Source organism: Salvelinus sp. IW2-2015, linkage group LG31, assembly GCF_002910315.2.
Source record: "Salvelinus sp. IW2-2015 linkage group LG31, ASM291031v2, whole genome shotgun sequence".
NCBI lineage: Eukaryota > Metazoa > Chordata > Actinopteri > Salmoniformes > Salmonidae > Salvelinus > Salvelinus sp. IW2-2015.
In genome coordinates this window covers 15,312,685-15,338,092 of record NC_036870.1, presented here as the reverse complement: position 1 = coordinate 15,338,092, position 25,408 = coordinate 15,312,685, and the positions used below count along the sequence as shown (strand labels likewise).

At 42.5% G+C, this 25,408-nt stretch overlaps 1 protein-coding gene across 1 annotated transcript; it reads left to right on the top strand.

Moving 5' to 3' along the window:
* Positions 1-18,869: 18,869 nt before the first annotated feature.
* LOC139023330 (collagen alpha-1(XXII) chain-like) lies at positions 18,870-24,470 on the top strand. The gene is made up of 4 exons (XM_070436260.1): positions 18,870-19,197; positions 23,427-23,482; positions 23,726-23,880; positions 24,157-24,470. Exons 3-4 carry the CDS (start codon positions 23,787-23,789, stop codon positions 24,468-24,470), a joined length of 408 nt encoding a protein of 135 aa, XP_070292361.1. The 5' UTR covers positions 18,870-19,197; positions 23,427-23,482; positions 23,726-23,786.
* Positions 24,471-25,408: the final 938 nt, after the last annotated feature.

Genomic DNA, 25,408 nt, shown 5'->3' with positions numbered 1-25,408 from the left:
CCAACGCCACTCTAACCCCACCCCAAAGCTACTCTACCACACCACCACTCAAACCCACCTCACCACACACTCTAACCCCACCCCACCACCACTCTAACCCCACCCCACCACTACTCTAACCCCACCCCACCACCACTCTAACCCCACCCAACACTACTCTAAACCCACCACTACTGTAACCCCACCATTCCACTACTAACAACACTGCTGTATACTGTATGTCAACTACCAACACTGTGGCCACATCCCACTGATATAGCCAAGGTACAGTATTTACTATTCATCCCATAACAGACTACACTGTATCAAGACTATACAGGAACCAGTCTACAAACTCATACATTTCCAAATTAATTCCTTAACAAGACACATTAGTTAAAATACTTGAGTTCACAACCTTGCCTGTTGGGGCAATTACATTTTACTCCAAGAAGAAGTTATTAATTAATTAATCTTGTGATCGGTATCTCATTTGAAGCTCAAAAACAAACTGAAGCTCATATTTATTTAAGGCTTCCAGATAGATAGTGGGGCTTAAAAAGTCATTTTAGTGTTGGCTAATGGAGATGTGAAGCGAGTTAGAACATCTCTAGCCAAGAGAGATTGACCCCAGACGTCTACACTGATCAAAATACAAGACACTTTGAGCCAAGTAAGATTCAGAATGACCTAGAGGAATCTGATTTCGACTGGATAAAAATGTGAGTGGGGATCTTACTCACTGACTTAATCCTCCGTTCCTCTCTATCCTTTCTGTGATTATAAAGAGAAACTGGAATAAACCTGTGTGTGCTCGTAATTAAAGCACAAGACAACTATCGAATTGATTTTAATTCACACCAAACACTAAAGAGATTAACTGTTGTGCTGAAATGCCACAGGAGGCCGATACTTGTCTAATACAACGTCTGGGTGCAGAGGAGATGGGTGGAAAAGTATTGAGAAAGTCACCTTATTACACAGAAAGAAATCAGGAGCAAAGTTCCCCAAGCGTGGTGTGAAATGTAAATGACCCACAGAGACAGACTGAGAACTCGTCCTGCCTCAGTGAAGGTGTGTGTAATGACGGGGAAATACAGACACAGGCTGTAAATTGCACTATAGGTCTATATCTGGACGTAGCTGTCAATGTCTGGGGAAGATGCGCATGAATGTATACTGTGCTCTGTGTGTGTGTGTGTGCTTATGTGTGTGTGTGTGTGTGCTTATGTGGGTGGTGTTTACAGAAGGGGTTCAAACCCAGGTCTCCCACACACTAGAAGAGCACATTAGCCCGCTAAGCCAAAGTCTAGGCATTGAGATGCAGGAGGGGGTGCCGGAAAGAGGACGCTGACAGACAGAGAAATGAGCAGTGCTCAAGAAAGAGGCCTGTGTTCTACCACTGGATGTTCCCATGCCCTTTTTCAGCAGGTGGGATCTCTGCAGTGCAGAGCGTGGTGATCACTGCAGTCCTATTTATCCAGCCCCTGTTCTTATTGTGTCTTCCTCCTCATCCCACACCATGATAATTACACTGCCAGAGCCACGGACGTTATGGATGGAGGAGGACAATAACAACAGCCTGGGTGGAGGGGCGTTGGAGTGGCATTGCATCGTGGCCCTCTGTTCAAAGCCTGGTGGGGCGGTGGTGATGCTCTCTGTTCAACATCAAGCCTGTCATTTCACCACAGCTCAAATGATCATCTAAGCAGAGCCATGTTTCCTCTGGATGGAGGAGGGGTTTTTATATACCAGCAAGCAGGTGCTGATGGTGCAACAGAGACAAATGTTAATTTAAGTAGGATTATTTGGGAAATTAGTGAATACATGAATGACTAACAGGGAAGGTGGAGTAGGTGTGTGGCGCATGAATGACAAGGTTTGGGAGCAAAACTGACTCTACCAGCTGGCAGAAAACCACCGGAATGTGAGAATTCATGAAAACAAAAATCTGTGGCGTAGGCAGACATACAATGATGGCAAGGCCAGCAAAAATCTTGGTGGGACAAAATTTGGGCACTCATTAAATTACCATAAAAGCCTACTCTATACCCTACTGTAATTGATCACACACACAACTAACGTGTGACTTCGCAATACAGACCAAATAGTCATGTAGGTCGACAGTATGTAAATCAAATTTTACAAATTTTGCATTTAACATGCGACTCACATAGATCTACACATAATACCCCATAGGCCTATAATGAATAGATTATGAGACTAGAACATAATGCTCTGATATAACAGTAATAATCACAATAGGCAGCTGTAGCCTATTAAGACTAGAACCGTGGTCACCAACCTTTTCTTGCTCGAGATCACTTTATGAGTCAAAATGCAAATCGAGTGCAATGAACAATAGTTTATAGGGCCTAACTATAGCAAATGGGTGGAGAAGCACAGGGCAAAGATCTATTTCCAAAACTCTTCAGCTAGGCTATTCTACCGGTCAAAAGTTTTAGAACACCTACTCGTTCAAGGGTTTTTCTTAATTTTTACTATTTTCTACATTGTAGAATAGTGAAGACATCAAAACTATGAAATAACACATATGTAATCATGTAGTAATCAAAAAAAGTGTTAAACAAATCTAAATATATTTTATATTTGAGATTCTTCAAAAAACCACCCTTCCACTGTTCCCCGGGTGCCGAAGGCGTGGATGTCGATTAAGGCAGCCCCCCCGCACCTCTCTGATTCAGAGGGGTTGGGTTTAATGCGGAAGACACATTTCAGTTGAAGGCATCCAGTTGTACAACTGACTAGGTATCCCCCTTTCCCTTTGTCTTGATGACAGCTTTCCACACTCTTGGCATTCTTTCAACCAGCTTCATGAGGTAGTCACCTGGAATGCGTTTCAATTAACAGGTGTGCCTCGTTAAAAGTTCATTTGTGGAATTTCTTTCCTTCTTAATGCGTTTGAGCCAATAAGTTGTGTTGTGACAAGGTAGGAGGTTGTGACATGACAAGACAGCCCTATTTGGTAAAAGACCAATTCCATTTTATGGCAAGAACAGCTCAAATAAGCAAAGAGAAACAATAGTCCATCATTACTTTAAGACATGGTCAGTCAATTCAGAAAATGTCAAGAAATTTGCGCAGTCACAAAAACCATCAAGCGCTATGGTGAAACTCTCAGAGTTACCAGCCTCAGAAATGTCAGCCGAAATAAATGCTTCACAGAGTTCAAGACACATCTCAACATCAACTGTTTAGAGGAGACTGCGTGAATCAGGCCTTCATGGTCGAATTGCAGCAAAGAAACCACTGCTAAAGGACACCAATAAGAAGAGACTTGCTTGGGCCAAGATACACGAGCAATGGACATTAGACCGGTGGAAATCTGTCCTTTGGTCTGGAGTCCAAATGTAAGATTTTTGGTTCAACCGCCGTCTTTGTGTGACGCGGTGTGGGTGAATGGATGATCTCTGCATGTGTGGTTCCCACCGTAAAGCATGGAGGAGGAGATATTATGGTGTGGGGGTGTTTTTTGCTGGTGACACTCAGTGATTTATTTAGAATTCAAGGCACACTTAACCAGCATGGCTACCACAGCATTCTGCAGAAATACGCCATCCCATCTGGTTTGGGCTTAGTGGGACTGTCATTTGTTTTTCAACAGGGCAATGACCCAACACACCTCCAGGCTGTCGTCTCCCGGGTGGCGCAGTGGTCTAGGGCACTGCATCGCAGTGCTAGCTGCGCCACCAGAGTCTCTGGGTTCGCGCCCAGGCTGGGCTGGGTTCGCGCCCAGGCTCTGTCGCAGCCGGCCGCAACCGGGAGATCCGTGGGGCGACGCACAATTGGCATAGCGTCGTCCGGGTTAGGGAGGGTTTGGCCGGTAGGGAGGGTTTGGCCGGTAGGGATATCCTTGTCTCAGTATGTAAAAAAATGTATGCACTCTACTGTAAGTCGCTCTGGATAAGAGCGTCTGCTAAATGACTAAAATGTCAAATGTAAATGTAAGGGCTATTTTACTGAGAAGAAGAGTGATGGAGTGCTGGATCAGATGACCTGTCCTCCACAATCCCCCGACCTCAACCAAACTGAGATGGTTTGGGATGAGTCGGACCGCAGAGTGAAGGAAAAGCAGCCAACAAGTGCTCAGCATATGTGGGAACTCCTTCAAGACTGTTAGAAAATAATTCCAGGTGAAGCTGGTTGAGAGAATGCCAAGAGTGTGCAACGCTGTCAAGGCAAATGGTGGCTATTTGAAGTCTAAAATATATTTTGATATGTTTAACACTTTTTTGGTTACTACATGATTCCATATGTGTCATTTCATAGTTTTGATGTATTCACTATTATTCTGCAATGTAGAAAATGGTAAAAATAAAGAAAACCCTTGATTGAGCAGGTGTTCTAAAACTTTTGACCGGTAATGTATATGATAAGTGTCACGATCGTGTGGAGAGACGGACCAAGGCGCAGCGGGATATGAATACATCTTCTCTTTATTTTAATGACGAAGATGAACACGAAACGAAACACTTATACAAACTAAACAAAACAACAAACGATCGTGAAGCTACAAACGAAAGTGCACACACAAGCTACTTACGTTAAACATAGACAATTACCCACAAATACATGATGCCTATGGCCACCTTAAATATGGCTCCCAATCAGAGACAATGAAAAACATCTGTCTCTGATTGAGAACCACTCAGGCAACCATAGACATAGCTAGACACATTCACTCAACCATAGACTTCCCTAGAAACATTCACTCAACACAAACCCATACACTCTAACAAAATCCCCCTAGACACTACAACCACCCAAGACAAGACAAAAACACAAACATACCCCATGTCACACCCTGACCTAACTAAAACAATAAAGAAAACAAAGAATACTAAGGCCAGGGCGTGACAATAAGACTGGTCAGAGGTCAATTGTTGTAGCCTATTACTTGTGAGGCACATCGGAGCATAAATTGAAATAACTTTATTAATTACACTGGACTGATGGTCGAAGTGGAGAAGCGCGTTTCATGATTTCTAAAAGTGTTGAATAAAAATGTAGTGGTGATCATTGAATCTGAATGTACTGAAACTGTCTTTAAGGCCCTCGATTAGATCAATGCAATCAGTGATTGATAGAGGGGGACTGGAGGTCCTTCATGGCGAAATCACTGATATCAAATAACTTGGCAAATGCTCCAGCATCCTCTATACAGTGTCTCTTGAAAAAATGATTTTCCACTTAGCTCACCACTCACTAGTTAGCTAATGGTGAGTAGCCTACAAAGTGTAATCTAGTCTACACAGCGATAGCTACGGTTTACTGCACATGGTATCAGAGCGAAGTGACACGTGTCACAACCTGCCCATTATTTTGGAATTCATGAGTAATTTTGTTTTTACTGGGTTTTTTTCATGGTAAATAATGAAGCATAATTCAAATTCATTTACATAGGCCTAAATTAAATATATATAATGTACAGCACTATATTTTATGTAAGACATCCTTGAGTGTCCTGAAAGACATCTGACAAATAAAATGTATTATTATAACTACTTTTATTACTGAGTATACAAACATTAAGAACACCTGCTCTTTCCATGACAAAGACTGACCAGGTGGATCCAGGTGAAAGCTATTATTCCATATTGATGCCACTTCAATCAGTGCAGATGAAGGGGAGGAGACAGGTTAAAGAAGGATTTTTAAGCCTTGAGACAATTGAGACTTGGATTGTGTATATCTGCCATTCAGAGGGTGAATGGGCAACGCAGCAAATGTAAGTGCCTTTGAACGGGGTATGGTAATAGGTGCGAGGCGCACCAGTTTGTGTCAAGAACTGCAACGCTGCTGGTTTTTTCACGCTCAACAGTTTCCCTTGTGTATCAAGAATGGTCCACCACCCAAAGGATATCCAGCCAACTTGACACGACTGTGGGAAGCATTGGAGTCAACATGGGCTAGGATCCCTGTGGAACGCTTTCGAGGCCCTGATGAATTGAGGCTGTTCTGAGGGCTAAAAGGGGTGGGGGGTACAACTCAATATTAGGAAGGTGTTCCTAATGTTTGGTATACTGAGTGTATATCCCTTTAGTTTTCCACCCCCTCCCTGCTGCTTAAATATGAATTCTATCTGATGGTGTATGCATGTTCAGGCCAGGGCTTGACTTGGACTGACAGAGGTGCCGGCACCTTTTATATTTAGATGCAGGAAATGCTCAATACTTTTTAGCAAATATTCTATAAGAGGTGCAGGAACATTTTAGGTGCCGGTACTCAGTTCTTGTGAGCTCCTGCCCAAGTCAAGTGCTGTGCACAGGTAAAAAGACAACTCTTGCCCCGTATGGAACACTGACAAGTAGAGCATACATGTCTTTTTTGCCCAATCTGATTGGGTGGGCCTTGCTCCCAAGTGTGTGGGTCTACGCCCACCCAGGACCACGCCCCTGCAAAGATCTACACCCCCTTGTTGACAATTAATAAAAGTCACATTTAGGTAAACTGGAGGAAAATAATGTACAAACTTACTGCTGTTTGAGACTGATGTAGAGATACAGGAACTCCTGCAGGCAGCACACTAGAGTCTCACGTCTAATCTAACCTGTCCAAATAGATTTACACAGGAATGTGAGTAGGTAACTGCATGCCATATGCAATAGGCTACCGATTACAACAGGATCACAGACACTTTCACTGTTCGAACCTATATTACTCCCATGCATAGTGGCACACACACAATACACTGTAGCCTGCTGTCAGAGAGACAACTCATCTCCCTCTATCAGATTATATAGAAATTAATTCTCGATTCAATCCGTTGCACTGAAGTTCTGCGTTACAGCATGATTGATACGTAAAGGCAATGTTCCCGTGTTAGCAGAGACTGCATTCATGGTAAGCTCTGCGTATGTCGGCTCAATGGGAAATTACCTTTACATTTTTTTTGCACTATAACGATACAGATTGAATCAAGCGCTAGGATATTTTATATACTGACAGACTACATCACGTACACGTCCCGAGCTTCCTCTGAAGTTCTCCAAACCCATATCTCTGGAATCACGACTACACTTCTATCCAGTGATGCAGTGAGATAAATCACACAGAGAGATCCGCAATTCAGATCAACTTCAGTAGCCTCTGGCAACATCTAGTGGTGATAACACCACACTAACAGTCCCCATTCATTATGATTCACTCCTAAATGAATTTGATTTGAACAAAATGCCATAAGATCTCATGTCTTGTTCTAATCAATAGGCTTTAATCAATAAGTTATTAAAGAGTGAAAACTGCACTTGATAAACTACCCTGCATGAGGAGCCATTGACACACTACCCCGGTCTGCTACATGTTGACTAACTGTTATCAACGATCAAACCAGTACCAGTCCCCAGGCTGGATTGCAAACTGCTGTCTAGTACCATCACCCTGACTCTGTATTAAACCACTACCTTCATGGTTCTCTCCAGGTGTCCCTGAGCTGGATTTGGGATCATTACAGATGACCCTGCTGCCCGCTGACCCTAATCCTCCTAATGATCTTATAGCCAGTCAGCAAGCAACTAAAGCCTACCTGCCTGCCCTGCCTTTTACTGTAGTGTTATCCCAACCCCTGCTTTCAGCCCAGTGCTGGACATAGCACGGGAAGTGAAAACAACAACAGCCTTTCCTCCTGGACTCTCTCAGGGAAGAAATGATTCGGCAACAATTCAAGCTAGAGGAATTTGTCAAACCTGTGAGTATTATAGATGTATATCATCATCACTTCCTCCTTCCTAGTTGTGTCTTATTGGGATTAAACATATACACTGAGTATACCAAACATTAGAACCCTCTTCCTAGTTGTGTTTTATTGGGATTATACATATACACTGAGTATACCAAACATTAGAACCCCTCTTCCTAGTTGTGTTTTATTGGGATATTACATATACACTGAGTATACCAAACATTAGAACCCTCTCCTAGTTGTGTTTTATTGGGATTATACATATACACTGAGTATACCAAACATTAGAACCATCTTCCTACTTGTGTCTTATTGGGATTATACATATACACTGAGTATACCAAAACATTAGAAGACCTCCTTCCTAGTTGTGTCTTATTGGGATTAAACATATACACTGAGTATACAAAAACATTAGAACCATCTTCCTAGTTGTGTTTTATTGGGATTATACATATACACTGAGTATCAAACATTAGAACCATCTTCCTACTTGTGTCTTATTGGATTAAACATATACACTGAGTATACCAAACATTAGAACCATCTCCTACTTTGTGTCTTATTGGATATATACATATACACTGAGTATACCAACATAGAGACCTCTTCCTACTTTGTGTCTTATTGGGATTATACATATACACTGAGTATACAAACATTAGACCATCTTCCTAGTTGTGTCTTATTGGGATTAAACATATAACCTGAGTATACCAAACATTAGAACCATCTTCCTACTGTGTTTTTATTGGGATATACATATCACTGAGTATACCAAACATTAGGACCATCTTCCTAGTTGTGTCTTATTGGGATTAAACATATACACTGAGTATACCAAACATTAGACCTCCTTCCTAGTTGTGTCTTATTGGATTATACATATACACTGAGTATACCAAACATTAGACCATCTTCCTACTTGTGTCTTATTGGGATTATACATATACACTGAGTATCCAAACATTAGAACCTCCTTCCTAGTTGTGTCTTATTGGGATTATACATATACACTGAGTATCACAAACATTAGAACCATCTTCCTACTTGTGTCTTATTGGGATTATACATATACACTGAGTATACCAAACATTAGGACCTCCTTCCTAGTTGTGTCTTATTGGGATTAACATATACACTGAGTATACCAAACATTAGACCCTCTTCCTAGTTGTGTCTTTTGGGATTAAACATATACACTGAGTATACCAAACATTAGGACCATCTTCCTAGTTGTGTCTTATTGGGATTATACATATACACTGAGTATACCAAACATTAGAACCATCTTCCTACTTGTGTTTTATTGGGATTAAACATATACACACTGAGTATACCAAACATTAGAACCATCTTCCTACTTGTGTCTTATTGGGATTAAACATATACACTGAGTTACCAAACATTAGGACCCTCTTCCTAGTTGTGTCTTATTGGGATTATACTACATACATCAGAGTATACCAAACATTAGGACCTCCTTCCTAGTTGTGTCTTATTGGATTATCATATACACTGAGTATACCAAACATTAGGAACCTCCTTCCTATTGTGTTTTATTGGGATTATACATATACACTGAGTATACCCCAAACATAAGAACCGCTCTTCCTAGTTGTGTCTTATTGGGATCTATACATTGCCACTGAGTTATCCCCCCCCAACATTAGGACCTCCTTCCTAATATTGAGGCACTCCCCCCTTTTGCACTCTGAACAGCCTCAGTTCATCGGGGCATGGACTCTACAAGGTGTTGAAAGTGTTCCACAGGGATGCTGGCCCATGTTGATTCAAATGCTTCCCCCAGTTGTATCAAGTTGGCTGGATGACCGCTGTTGGTCAGCTCACGTCCTGACCAACACTAAACAAGCAAAACAGATAATAACTCTGGTCAGGACGTTACAACCGTGCGTGAAAAACCCATCAGCGTTGCAGTTCTTGACACAACCGTTGCGCCTGGCACCTACTACCATACCCATTTTAAAGACACTTAAATCTTTTGTCTTGCCCATTCACCCTCTGGATGGCACACACACACAATCCATGTTTCAATTGTCTCAAGGCTTGAAAATCCTTCTTTAACCTGTCTCCTCCCCTTCATCTACACTGATTGAAGTGGATTTAACAAGCGACATCAATAAGGGGTCATAGCTTTCACCTGGATTCACCTGGTCAGTCTATGTCATGGAAAGAGCTCAGTGTATATAATGTTTTGTAAACTCAGTGTTTATTGGCAGTAGGACGCATTGTATGATGCTTATTAGTGTACACATGCAGTGAAATGATCAGGCATTGCTTGTTATATGCGGTCTATAACCTTCTCAGGAGTGAATGACACTATGTAGAAGAGGCAGAAATGATTGGTTAAATGTGTACAATGTTTGCATCAGTTCCTGTGATATTCAGTTATATTCTAGGTTTAGATTTAACTACTATCTTCAGGAGATGGCTATTCTGATTAATTTGCTGATTAATTTGTTTAATGTTATACAAATTATTTATGAGCTATACTTTAACAGTCTTTATGAGAAATCAACTAAGAATATCACATTTTCCACATAAAACTAATGCGAATATTGAGGTCTCATTATTGATATCGAGTTTTTTTTATTGAACAATCATTCCATTTTGAATGTTCCATTCCTATGCCAATGGTTTTGAATGAGTTGAAGCGTTAAATTGGTTATCTTTGTGGAAATCTGCAGTGGATTGTTGGACTCAAGACATTTACAACGAGTATACAAAGCAGACAGTATGACAATACCTCTAAGGCAGGTATTCCCAAACTGGGAATACCTGGGAGTACCAAGGGGTACGCACAATGCCGTCGGGGGTATGCCAAATCAAAATGTGATTCACATTTAAAAATAACAACATAATTATTATTAATATATATTTTTTTCCACTTTTTTTCTTCACATTTTCAATTTATGAATATATTTTTACGGGGCTATACATTTGAGTGATGTTTTTTTCTCGCCTGAGTAGCCTCGTTTCACTGCCCAAAATAAAATTAAACTATCTAGTGTTCAGCGAAATAACAACACAATGTCAAATACAGGTAGCCTAGTCAAATAATTAACATCCAATTCGAAACCATTACACTCTCGCGGGAATTCCATTAATGGTCCAAACGTAGCTGCTGCTCATGTTTGTATCTGGACTGTTGGCGCAAAAGCCATGACAGGGAGACACAGTGGAGTGGCATGCAAGCAGTTGCTCCCGACGCCACTTGGGTACACTGCAGCATCCACCGAGAGGCTCTTGCTGCCAAGGGAATGCCTGCCAGCTTGAAAGACGTTTTGGACACTACAGTGAAAATTGTTGTTAACTTTGTTAAAGCAAGGCCCCTGAACTCTCGTGTATTTTACATACAGAAGTGCGCTGGTTATCACGGGGCAAAGTATTGTCACATTTTTTTAAATTGAGAGACACGCTTAAAGTTTCCTTAACTGACCATCATTTTCACTTGTCTGACCGCGTGCATGATGACGAGTTTCTCACATGACTGGCCTATCTGGGTGATGCTTTTTCTCACCTGAATGATCTGAATCTAGGATTACAGGGACTCTCTACAACTATACTCCATGTGCGAAAAATTTAGGCTATGATTAAGAAGTTGGAGCTCTTCTCTGTCTGCATTAACAAGGACAACACACAGGTCTTTCCATCATTGTATGATTTTTTTGTGTGCAATTGAACTCAAGCTTACGGACAATGTCAAATGTGATATAGCGAAGAACCTGAGTGAGTTTGGTGTGCAATTACGCAGGTACTTTCCCGAAACGGATGACACAAACAACTGGATTTGTTATCCCTTTCATGCCCTGCCTCCAGTCCACTTACCGATATCTGAACAAGAGAGCCTCATCAAAATTGCAACAAGCGGTTCTGTGAAAATTTAATTTAATCAGAAGCCACTGCCAGATTTCTGGATTGGGCTGCGCTCAGAGTATCCTGCCTTGGCAAATTGCGCTGTTAAGACACTGATGTCCTTTGCAACCACGTACCTATGTGAGAGTGGATTCTCGGCCCTCACTAGCATGAAAACTAAATACAGACACAGACTGTGTGTGGAAAATTATTTAGGACTGAGACTCTCCAATACAACTCAACATTGCAGAGTTATGTGCATCCTTTCAAGCACACCCTTCTCATTAACCTGTGGTGAGTTATTCACAATTTTCATATAAGGTTTTATATGTAAGATGGTTAAATAAAGAGAAAAATTATTGATTATTATTATTTGTGCCCTGTTTCTATAAGAGATCTTTGTCACTTCCCACGAGCCGGGATGTGAAAAAAACACACACTCATTCTTATGTTTAATAAATGTATAGTATAGTGTGTTGTTTACAGGCATACAATGATGGCAAAAAACAAAATTTGAGAGTGCCCTGGTGCTAGAGGGGCTACGCAGCTGGAGGTTGAATGTTTGAAGGGGTACGGGACTATAAAATTGATGGGTCTACTTTATAAGTATTCAATACTATGCTATAATTTCATCTGTTGGCTTTTCAGTGTTGCCTGGCAATGTTAGATATTCATGTAATGTAAGCAAGTGAGTGATATTAATTTGTGAGCTATGTGTGTTTTGTCACAGGTCTTGCCCCGACCAGAAGACCTGCTGACCTCTCAGGCTAAAAATACCATGATGAATCTCACCGGCCAGAACCACCGTCTAGCCTCTAAAAATGTATGTAATTCCAAAACACCTAAACTCCATCTGTCAGCCACACAGGGAGGGGAAGAGGAGGTGGTGATGGTGGGTCCGCTTAAGACTGGCTCTGCCATGCTGCCAATGCTCGGCCAAGAGGGCCCTGCCACCCAGAGAGACTCCTCGCTCCTAGTCAGGTATGTATTGTGTACTGTTGGCTCACTTGGCTGAGGCAGCTATACATGTATTTTACATTTGTAAAAAAATAAATAATTCATTAACGCAATCGTTCATTTGTTCGTTCCTTCATTCCTTCCTTCCTTCCTAACTTCCTTCCTTCCTTCCTGTCCAGGTCTTCCCTGCCTGGCTCGTCCAGAGCAAGGGAGGGGGAGAACCTGCCCCATCGGCGGCCTCTGAAGCTGGCCCCTCTGGAGCTGCCCAGGGAGGTACAGAAGGCCCAGAGACAGAAGATGAAGAGGATTGGGCTGGAGACCAAGGCTGCTTCCCGCAAACTGGACACTATGGTGGGGGACCAACCCTGCCCCAGGAAGGTGAAGGCCTGTGGGGTGAGAGGAGAGAGACCAGAACTGGTTAAGGGTGCGGCAGAGTGTGTCTCCACCCCATCCCCACGTCCCCTGCCCCTGACTGAAACAGCACCCAGAGTCCAGCGGCAGCAGAAGGTTCTGAGAGCGGAGCTTGCTCATGCCAACCCAATCCAGAGATACACAGGAGGCAGGCCCTCAGAAGATATTGGCTCTACCATTAAAGACCTCCATCCTCCTCCTAGAAGCAAACCAGTCTCTCCCTCTGCCTCTTTTCCCATCAGTGCCAAAGCTCAGGCCCAGCAGGCGCTAGCACCACATGGCGAGGAGAGCGTATGCCAAGCGGCCGGCCCGTTCCAGCAGGAGACCGGCAAAAAGAGGCTGCGTCTGAGGAGGGCAGAGTGCCTCGAAGAGGATCAGAGCAAATCTAACATGTCAACAGGAGGATTACTTGGGGAAGAGGCCAAGCTGACCCAAGGGTTCCAGCAGGGAAAAGCCCTGAGGGTAGAGAAGACAGAGAAGGCTCGGAGGACAGAGAAAGCCCTGAAGGAGGCCAGTCACATGCTGGAGAAGGCTTCCAGGAAGAACGTCAGGCCGGAATCACTGGAGAACCCGCTGGAAGTGTCCGGAAAGGCCCTCAGGAGGATGGCAGTGAGCAACCTCCAGGACGCTGTCCTTTGACCGCTGACCCAGGATCTTTGACCTCTTAACCCCTGACTCCTTTTGACCAGCCCAGGAAGTCGTGAAAACAGACTTGACAGTGTTATACCGTGTGTTTATTTGTGCTTATCACCTGGAAATTACTATAGAAAAACCCCTACATCTTACGGCCGTCGAAAGAACTAGACCAAAGCGCAGCGTGTTGAGCGTACATACTCCTTTTATTTAGGATGACGCCGACAAAAACAATAAACAATACAAAAACGACCGTGAAGCTTAAGGCAATAGTGCCACAAACAAAGACAGAGAATCAAGCCCGCACAAAAGCAGGCGGGCATAAAAGGCTTAAATAGCCCTGAAACAACCCCCAAACAAGAAACAGGTGAAACCAATACAGACATTACCAACAGAAAAAGAAAAGGGAATCGGTGGCAGCTAGTAGACCGGTGACGACGACCGTCGAGCGCCGCCCGAACAGGAAGAGGAGCCACCTTCGGTGGAAGTCGTGACACACACAGCATCTGGTATTCATAGCAACAAGCCAGTTACATTTGCCAAGTACCCTGGCAGGCAGTATGTATAGTATATAAAACAGGATAAATATAGAAGTATATTATGAACCATATGTATTTATTATTTTGTAGAAAGATGACTGTAATAAAAATGTTTGCATGCCAACATGGTACCATTAGAATATGTAAAAAATAGTGACATTTAACCATCGTAGATATTCTGACATTGGCTATTCAATCTCATATTTTGGATCAGACCGATACATTGGTTTCATCTATGACCACCGAAACAGCTCCATCTACACCAAACAATGGCATTGAGTAGTAACATATCAGAACTCACCAAACAGAGCCGCAACAGTAATCGGATGTTTACATTGACAACAGCAAATAAAGTTCATGACATTTGAAATATGCCATTTTCATGTCTTTTCTGAATCAGCCACCATAGATTGGGTACTGTGTGTTTAAGTCCTTCAGTTAATTTTCTCATCTTTCTTCGCCTTAGCTACTTCCCGTAGTGTAATGTAATCTCAGAAGAATGCAGTAGTGGTGCATGTGTAAAAACACAGGGGAAACCTATGTGTTGTGATAATTGGGTTGTGTGCTCTATAACCTGTTAGTTCATATGCCTTGCAACCGTGATACACAGGCCTAAGGACGAGGCCATAAGAAGACACAATGGAAGAATAAATTCAACCACACCTTTGTTTCATCACAAACCCGGAGAGCAACCTCTGTCCGGGGAAATCTACAAATCATATTGCATGTAACAACCAGTTACATGAACTGCAGCATGGTCAAGGGAGTTCATGTTTCCGACATAATAAACTATTGATTTAGAACCACGGAGAGTTACCACAAGTCGCAAAGAAAACAGGAGCTGTTTCAGCACCATTTCAACTTCAACATTTCAACATCATCAAATCAACTATGCTTAGTCTAATACTGTGACAATTAAAATAAAACAATTTAGTCCAATCAACGTAAGCTGAATATGATGTGGCTGTCCATGAAACTGATTTCTGTGTGTGTGTGTGTGCGCGTGTGCACAAGTACAAAAACATATTGACTCACCCTACTTGTAGAGAAATGCCAATGCCATCCTCCTCTCTTTCATGTTGACGAAATGGTCTACCACTCTGTTACTATCATTCAGTTACACGCTTTTCGTTTTTGTTGTCCTAGGGTACTGTACCTGGCAAAAATGCTTGCTCGCTAGCCTAAATTCCATTCATGGGCAACGTTAACTAGTTACGTTAGTTACATTAGCCTTCTACATCTAGCTGCATATTGAACTGCCATCCTCTCAGGCCAGAGGCACAACAATGAATGAATGGCCAATATAATCACAGGCCAGCAAGGAGAATTAAGTAAAACTACACGTCCAAATCCGTATCTCTACCCATCGCTAATTAGGGGAAATTGCCAATTTAAGCTAGCTAGCCACCGGTGCACAACAACACAACGAGATGCAACAATTCAAGTTGTTTCTGTCAATGAAGTATGCGCTCAATGTGATTTGATAGGAGAGATGTCAAATCCAAATTGGCATCTCTTGACACTTTTTTGGTGCGCCAGGACCATTCAAAGTTGAGCTCATTCAGTTTATCTCCACACTGATTGGCTATTATTTTATCTGTTTGTTTTTTTTATCAAGGGAGGCCAAATGCTCGCTGGCTTCCCTTGCATTCAATGCTATGGGGCGGAAACAATGTCATACTCTTTTGGACCAGACAGCATCAAACAGATTTCCGACACATACAGAGGCAGACGTGTGCTGCTACGCTCGCTCGGATGCTTCCTCCAGTGAGATACATTCAGCCTCTTGCGAATTGAAGGAAAATGACGGAACACAGAGACGAAAGATGCATTTTCTTTATAACTGTTTTTCTTTTTTTCTTGGTCAATTTTTTGGGGGAAGTCTGGCTTCCTTTGTCATCCATGAATACACACCACTGGAAGAATGCATAAGTGAAATCTTTCAGAGTCTTTAAGCCAGCCAGGTCAACCCGTGATACAAGTCAGTATTCAACGTCCATCCATGTCTGAGGACAGCGAGCGCTGTTACCTTCAAGTAGGTTTCAGGAATTATAGATGGGGCTGGTGGACGGGCTTAAGCATCTGCCTCTGATTCCAAATCAGAGTTCCAATCCAGCGATAGGCTAAAAAAACAACTTTCTATCTCAAACCTTAACACTTACCTTCAGCATTCAGAGTTAATGCCTAACCTTAAGATTTCTGAGTTAATCCCTAAATTTAACGCGAACCTTACAAATTCAGAGTTTTGAGAAACATGGATGAATGTCTAATTCTGACATGAGACTGTGAGAGCTAGTTGCTTTAGGCAGTGTTTTTCCTCCTATCAAAATGCATTACAGTTCTGTGTGGGTTGGGCAACAGAACAAACCCTATCCCTCACTGCAACAAGTGAATCTCCAGATTCCCCTTCTTCCACTCTGAAAGAATGACTGAAGAACACGCACATAAAAAGGTCTACGTTCTGCCAATCGGAACAGAGGATGCTACTCTAGACATAAAAGCCTTGAGATTATCCATTATTTCCTAATTCTAGACTTAGACATTCCAGACAGTAGTTATGGAATTTATTTAGGTAATGTATGTTGACCCTTGGCTAAATCAGGTAGTTCATCATAGAGAAAAGTAAAGTCTCCCAAAACATATTTGAGATTTAAAGGTCAATTGTTTTTGCAGGTATGTCAAAGTGAACTGACAATGAGAAAACACATGCAAAACCACATCACAGCCATTCAACATTGTTTTAAAAACTTCTGATCAAGTGAGTCGTATTAGGCAAGTTTAATTGACAGACTTGCCCCATGAACCCCAAATCAGGATATAGAAGACAACAAGAGCCTTCAAACACACAACTTCCTGCTTTGAGTCATGCTGCATTCTGACAGTGAATACATATCATTTTTCATGTATATGTGAACCCTGCGGGAATTGAACCTACGACTATTAGGAGTCAGATGACTCCTCAAACAATTTAAAGGCAATGCTACCAAATACTAAGTGAGTGTATGTGAACTTCTGACCTACTGGGAAAGTGATGAAAGAAATAAAAGCTGAAATAAATCTCTCTACTATTATTCTGACATTTCACATTATTAAAATAAAGTGGTGATCTTACTGACCTAAGACAGGGAATTTTTACGAGGATTAAATGTCAGGAATTGTGAAAAACTGAGTTTAATAAATGTATTTGGCTAAGGTGTGTCACGAACGTCGTAGAGAGGAGACCAAGGCGCACCGTGATGATAATCCATCTTCTTTTAATAAAGAAATAACACTGAACAAACTACACAAAATAACAAACGAACGTGAACGCTATAAACACTGAGTGCAGACATGCAACCTCACATAGACAACTACCCACACAGACAGGTGGGAAAAGGCAACCTAAGTATGGTTCTCAATCAGAGACAACGATAGACAGCTGCCTCTGATTGAGAACCACACCCGGCCAAACACATAGAAATAGAAAATCATTGAACATAGAACCTAGACTGCCCACCCAAATCACACCCTGACCAAACCAAAATAGAGACAAAAAACGCTCTCTACGGTCAGGGCGTGATAAGGTGTATGTAAACTTCCGACATCAACTGTATTTACTCAAGACATTTCAGCTTTAAATTTTTAATATATTTGTTAAAATGTGTAAAAATATATAATTACACTTTGACATTATTTGGAATTGGGTGTAGGCCAGTGACCAAAAACCACATTATAAACTCAGGCTGTAACACAACAAAATGTTGAAAAAGTCAAAAGGGAGTGAATAGTTTCTGAAGGCACGGTACTAGTGCGTATACGCATGTGTGAATTGGAAATGTGTTTTTTTGCATGTCTCAATTCCCCCTGAGCAAACACACAACCACCACATAATGTTGTTTTAATGTTTACTCTGTTGTGTACTTTAAATGTACTTACCGGTATCTGGTATCAATGCATTCCTCTTGCAGTAGAGGGGGGTAAAGAAACCTGTTGAAGTGGGAGGGGGGGGGGGGGGGGGGGTGGTGGAGTGAATGAAGCATGTGAAATCAGCAAGGCACCTCGACCTGAGAGACATCTAAACCAAAAAGGGACCCGACTAGGCGAGGGAGAGGGGTTCTGAGACAGCTATTGGGGGAAGGGACACATGCCATTCTGACAGGCTAGGTGACAACTTCAGTAAGAGAGAGGGAAAGTTATGGACAGAGAAAACCAAACCATTGGAGAACAAGACCACTGCTTCCCCTTTCTTTCCCCCTCCTGCAGGGAACATGGCTGACAACACGCAATCTAGTAAACATTACTTCTCAATGTGGTTAACAGAGATTTTCTTAAATTGTTTTAAATAATTTCGCCCTTTTCTGAATGTACAACTGGTGTTCTACTACACAAGAGTCAGCTGACATGAGGAGCAAAAGACAAGATAAAGCTTCAAGCACACGAGTTCCTTGCTAATCATTTCCCCGACTCAAATACACCCTTCCCCATCATACAGCAAGTCCCCTGATACAGTAGACCCAGCCCACCACGGTCCTCCGCAGGCAGCTAGGGCAGCTCTGTTGTGGCTATCTCTGAGGCAGGGTTATGGCTGGAGGGTTGGAGGGGTTGGAAAGAGGAGGCAGTGGCTGAAAGAGAAGCTGTGTGCCTCCTGTCTCTGAGGGCAGCAACACTTCAGATGGTCGCAGCCCCGGCAGCCGTAAAAAAAACAAAAAACAGACAAAAATATAACCAGAAAATTGGTCTATAATTGGCCAGGCTTGTCATGGTTCTTTATGTCTGTGAGCTGAGCAGCTAGCCAGAGCAGTACAAGCTCATCCCCTAGTGAAACCCTACACTTTCCCCTTCAGTCAGTTCCTCCCTCCCACTATCCACCTATCCAAGAGGTTGAAGCAGAATCTCACTTTGACTTTTTATCAACACTACACTGGATTGACATCGTTGTGGATTTTAGGATAACTTGATCCTAATTTCTTCACACCTGTAAAGGAGGTTCCTTGGGGGGTTTATCATTGGATGGGGGATGGTGCCTTTATGCTGAGCTAAGGGACAAGTGCACATGTGATACTTGGAGGATAGGAACCACACAGAGAGACCTCCAGTGAAACTAAGTGATCAACAATCCAGGTAGGATTAAATCAATCTGTCTCATATAAATTGTTTTATTTCTGACAATTGATAGTTTATTTGGAGGGTAGTTTTATGTGTTTGTGCATTTGGATTTGTGTGTTTGCGATGAATTGCTCAGAGGAGCCACATGTTCGATTCTTCATCAGGAGTAGCTACCGGATCCAGGTCCATCTTTTCCTTTTGAACTGGAAAACTGGTGCTGTTTTTTACATCATTTGCCGGATGATGGAAGTCTAGTTTCTGGAATAGACATCTACATTTTAGTCCCTGGTCTGCCATTGAGAAAGGAGGTGGAAACACACAGGCCCCATGCAGGATACAGACCACACTTTGTACGAGGGAGATCTGGGCTCAGGATTGGGCTGCTGAGCTGACTAAGTAAAATCACCATGTTTTTATCTTTTTAGTCAATTATTTCAAAGTCAACATATTGAAACTGAGTTGAAAGCGTGATATAGGGAAAAAGTGTGGTGACAACTGGTGACTATGGTGTAAAATGCTTTATCTGATGGGACAAAGTTATGCGAAATGCAAAGTAGCACTAAATTAGTGTTAAGTTTCACAATTTGATCTCTAAGATGAGAAATCTGTTGAATAGTTAGTTAGTCAAGATGTAGGCCTATAATGTGTCTTGCGGGTAGATGAGTGGATCGTTTTTAAAAGAATGAAAAGTTTCCCAGTAGGCAATATGCTTTGAGCGGGCGTTTGAGATAGACTATACTTTCATTTTCGTCAGCTTTAAATACACACTAATTACAGCAATTGCAGCGATTTCACTAATAGGCCTTGAGCTTCTTAATAATGGCAGTTAAAACCTAAGAAGGTTCCAGGGCATAAATAGCTCTGTGGTATATCAGATAACGTAAGCTAATGCCAAACTAACCAGACTAGAGGTTAAACCTAATATCATGATGACCATGATCCTGGAGGATAATGAACAATAAGCAAAGTGTAGGACATCACACAATTGTTATGTGGCTGTGGGCACTCCCCTATGATGTACTGTAACTGTAGAATGCAAGAGAGGAGAGGAGAATTTAAACTTGGTCATGTTCTACTATTAAGTTCCAAGTTCTCAGTAGGAATCACATTCACACAACACATTTTAAACGGGTTCCACTATTTCCCTCCATTTTACTTTACTAAAACATTCACATAGCTGTAACTCTTGATTTGATTATCCTGTCACTGCTATGTAAGATACATATGTCCATAGATACAGTGCATTCGGAAAGTATTCAGACCCCTTGACTTTTTCCACGTTTTGTTACATTACAGCCTTATTCTAAAATGGATTGAATAAATGTTTTTTCTCATCAATCTACACACAATACTCCATAATGACAAAGCGAAAACAGGTTTTAGAGATTTTTGTAAATTCATAAAAAAATGAAAACAGAAACATCTCATTTACATAACTATTCAGACCCTTTGCTATGAGACTCATAATTGAGCTCAGGTGAATCCTGTTTCCATTGATAATCATTGAGATGTTTCAACAACTTGATTGGAGTCCACCTGTGGTAAAGTCAATTGATTGGCCATGATTTGGAAAGGCACACATCTGTCTATATAAAAGGTCCCACAGTTGACAGTGCATGTCAGAGCAAACACCAATCCACGAGGTCGAAGGAATTGTCCATAGAGCTCAGAAACAGGATTTCTGCAGCATTGAAGGTCCCCAAAAACACAGTGGCCTCCATCATTCTTAAATGGAAAAAGTTTGGAACCACCAAGACTTTTCCTAGAGATGGCCACCCGGCCAAACTGAGCAATCGGGGGGAGAAGGGCCATGGACAGGGAGGTGACCAAGAACCCGATGATCACTCTGACAGAGCTCCAGAGTTCCTCTGTGGAGATGGGAGAACCTTCCAGAAGGACAACCATCTCTGCAGCACTCCACCAATCAGGACGTTATGGTAGAGTGGCCTGACATAAGACATTCCTCAGTAAAAGGCATGACAACCCTCTGAGTTTACGAAAAGGCAGGTAAAAGACTCTGATGAAACCTAGATTGAACTTTTTTGGCCTGAATGCCAAGCGTCACGTCTGGAGGAAATCTGGCACCATCCCTACGGTGAAGCATGGTGGTGGCAGCATCATGCTGTGGGGATGTTTTTCAGCGGCAGGGACCAGGAGACTAGTCAGGATCAAGGGAAAGGTGAACAGAGAAAAGTACAGAGAGATCCTTGACTAAAAACCTGCTCCAGAGCACTCAGGACCTCAGAGTGGGTTCGAAGGTTCACCTTCCAACAGGACAACAACCCTAAGCACACAATGCAGGAGTGGCATCGAGACAAGTCTCTGAATGTCCTTGAGTGTCCCAGCCAGAGCCCGGACTTGAACCCGATCAAACATCTCTGGAGAGACCTGAAAATAGCTGTCCAGTGACGCTCCCCATTCAACCTGACAGAGCTTGAGAGGATCCGCTGAGAAGAATGGGAGAAACTCCCCAAATAGAGGTGTGCCAAGCTTGTAGCGTCATTCCCAAGAAGATTCGAGACTGTAATCGCTGCCACAACAAAGATTTGAGTAAAGGGTCTGAATACATATATAAATTTGATATATATATAAAAAATACATATACATATATAAAAAATCTAAAAACCTGTATTTGCTTTGTGGGGTATTGTGTGTAGATTGATGAGGGGGGGGGGGAAATCCAACTTAATCCATTTTAGGTTAAGGCTGTAACGTATCAAAATTTGTAAAAGTCAAGGGGTTTGAATAATTTCCGAATGCACTGTATGTACAACATTCGCTGTAAAAAAAAAAGGGAAAAAAAGGTCAAAGCATTATGACAGCTCAAGGAGAATGGTAAGACATTGCCACATCATCAGGCTTCCATACACCAAAGCCACACAGAGCTTTCCCCACACAACACTAGTCTAGCCTTCTGATGACAGAGTAGCATTGGGCCCACAGCCTTATATTTGGCTCTGGTCGTTGGGCCTAGGTCACTGCTGCTAAATCACACAGACACACTTGCTGTAAGATATAGATACGTTTGATGACACAGGCATTGTAACCTCTCTATGGTGACTCAGTAAGTGCTAGCGGAGTTGATGTGTGTGTGTGCGTGACCCACTTCTATATTAACACTATGTTACTCCAGGAGCACTGTCACTGATAACTTTCCCATGACAAACCACTCAGTGGTTTTACTCCCAATCCGTCCAGTCACTGGGTTACTTTCAATTGGCCTGCTCAACTGGCACATTCCTCAATTAATCTACTTCCAGAAGAGATGCATACCTTTAGAATAATCCTCAATGATTAAATGAATGTTAGCTGGTTGTAAAATCAATATTCCCAAAATAACAGCTGCTTATCTGAATCACAAGACATTTAACATCATATTGCATTCCAGTATTGTGGTTTAAGGAGAATATTGTGGCTTAGGCAACAGGAAATGTCCAGTTGTCTCTCGCACCTGTCTGCTTCTTGGTAGTTTGCTATGATGATCTGTTGATGTCTGGGCATTCCCATGAGCACCAATGACGTAAAAAGGGCTTTAGAAATACATTTGAAATGACCCTCTCTCTCTCTCTGCCGCTCTCTGTGATCTCTCTACAGGTAATGTCACCTCTCCCGGCTCTTATAGACACCTACCACCTACCCTCTTTCCACTTACTGTAAGAAGCATCCTCACCCACTGAGTACCGACCGACACCGGACGTCCATGGACGTTGAAAAGTAGTTGAAATTTGGTCAGTCAGCCCTGGCCGAACCAAATATTAACCAATCATAGATGTATATGTTTCACATGTTTGGACAGCGCAGTACAGTCGAGCATAGTAGAGAACAGTAAAGTACAGTACAGTATAATGTACTGAACATATCTACTTTACTGTACTCTACTGAACTCTACTCTGCCTTGCTGTGATGTACAAACTAGTGAAACATAGACGTCTATGATTGGTTCAGACTTGGTCCGGACTAGCCAAATGCGGTTTTGCTTGGAGGCGGAGCATATTACAATAATAGCCCGTATGTATAATAATACCCAAATATGCAAAAGAAGGATATTGTATATTTCTGCCTTTGTGTACCTATTCAGGATACATCACCGTGAAGAGAATGACATTCATATCCATAATTATGCATTTCTGTGTAGTGCAGATCAGGGAACCATAATGTAATTCCCTTACCATAATTATGTTCACCTGCTGTAGTTCAATAACCAAAATACATTTTTCAAAGCTGACACCCCATTGTTTCTGCAGACATCTTTGAATATTAATTCGGAGCAGATATTTAGCAGAGTTCTTTGGAAAACGTGGTCGCATAAAAAAACGGAGTAAGATTTTACCATCATTTTGTTACCAAACTTTGCATCTGCACAGTTCTTCCGGTAAAGGTGTTCATGTGAAATGTTCTGTGTACATTTTCTAAGTAGTCTTTGTGCATAGAATCATATGATTTGTTAAACTTTGAAATCAACGGTTTTTGTTTGGCATACATTCTAAAGTGAAAACTCTAAGTCAAAGCGTACTTCCGTTACTGTGGAATTGCCCATGTCCAGGTTGGAAACGTTGATGGTGATCACATCCTAAGATCAAAACATAACCAGACCAGAGGCCGATATGGAGCTGCGACTGGCATGCAGGGCTTCCCTAGTCCTGGTCATACTGGCCCTGACTCTCTCAGGACAGAGGGTTGATGCTCAAAGCAGGGCAGGTAAGGGCATCAGCTGTAACTAGCTGGTTCAAATAGTATTTGTTTTCTTTCATATACTTTAAACAACACTGAGCTTGTCTGGCTCAAAGGAACCAATGGAGTAGCCCTAAAAGAAGAAACCCTGCCCACCTGGCACTCCACACTAGCTCAATCCTCAAGAGTTAGAAAGAAAATAAATACTATTTGAACCCAAGCCTGGTTCTTACTATCTTTATGTACAGTACTAGGAATTCCTCAGGTCTGAATTCTAACATGTTACCTTCCACTTCCTCTCAGGCTGTAAGAATGTGCACTATGACCTGGTGTTCATCCTGGACACGTCATCCAGTGTGGGGAAGGAGAACTTTGAGAAGATCCGCCAGTGGGTCTCCAACCTGGTGGAGTCGTTCGACGTGGGCCCGGACAAGACGCGTGTGGCMGTGGTACGCTACAGCGAYCGGCCCACCACMGAGTTCAACCTGGGACGSTACMGCACCATGGACGAGGTGAAGAGGGCCGCCAGGAACATCCGCTACCTGGGAGGGAACACCATGACCGGGGACGCCATCAGCTACACCACCACCAACATCTTCACAGAGCNGACGAGGTGAAGAGGGCCGCCAGGAACATCCGCTACCTGGGAGGGAACACCATGACCGGGGACGCCATCAGCTACACCACCACCAACATCTTCACAGAGCAGGCCGGGGCCAGGCCTGCAGCCAGGGGCATCCAGAAGGTGGCTATCCTCCTGACAGACGGGAGGAGCCAGGATTACGTGTTGGAACCGTCAAAGGCGGCGGCGAAGGCCGGGGTGAGGATGTTCGCTGTGGGCATCGGGGAGGCTCTGAAGGTGGAGCTGGAGGAGATCGTTGCAGAACCTAAGAACGCTCACGTGTTCCATGTGACAGACTTCAATGCCATCGACAAGATCAGAGGGCGGCTGAGGAGACGGCTCTGTGAAAGTAAGTAACCAATCACACAGGCTCTGTGAGAGTAAGCAACCAATAACAGCCTGAGAAGGAGGCTCTGTGAGAGTAGGTTGTATGAGGTGTGTATGATTTTTCTGTGACTGCCTTTACTCTTTAGTTTGTCAGGAAACAGATTCCAGCAAGATGTCTACATTACATACACAATCAGGATGACAGAATTGGGTTTCAAATTCCGTTGAAAATGCAGCTACTTCTATTAATCAAAAGCCTAAACCTTCTTAATATATAACCGGTGCCTTTAAAATGCACTTTAAAGATAGCTAAATCTATATCACTCTGAACGTATGTACCCTTAAAACACACTGCAATTATCTCCTTAACCATACACTCCAAAACAATCGTCTTTCCTCTCGAATAGGCCTTTCCCCTCGACTAAGCCTGCTCCTCTCTGTGCTTCCTCGTCTCTGACTGGATGTGACATGATATGTGTGAGGTGTGGGCGTTAAGCAGAGATCGACTAGTGAATTATAATTTTTGCAACAGATACATTTTTGTGGCCGCTTGCCCCAGTGACTACTGGGTAAACGTTTGGTTAAGGTTTTCGGAATGCTGGATAG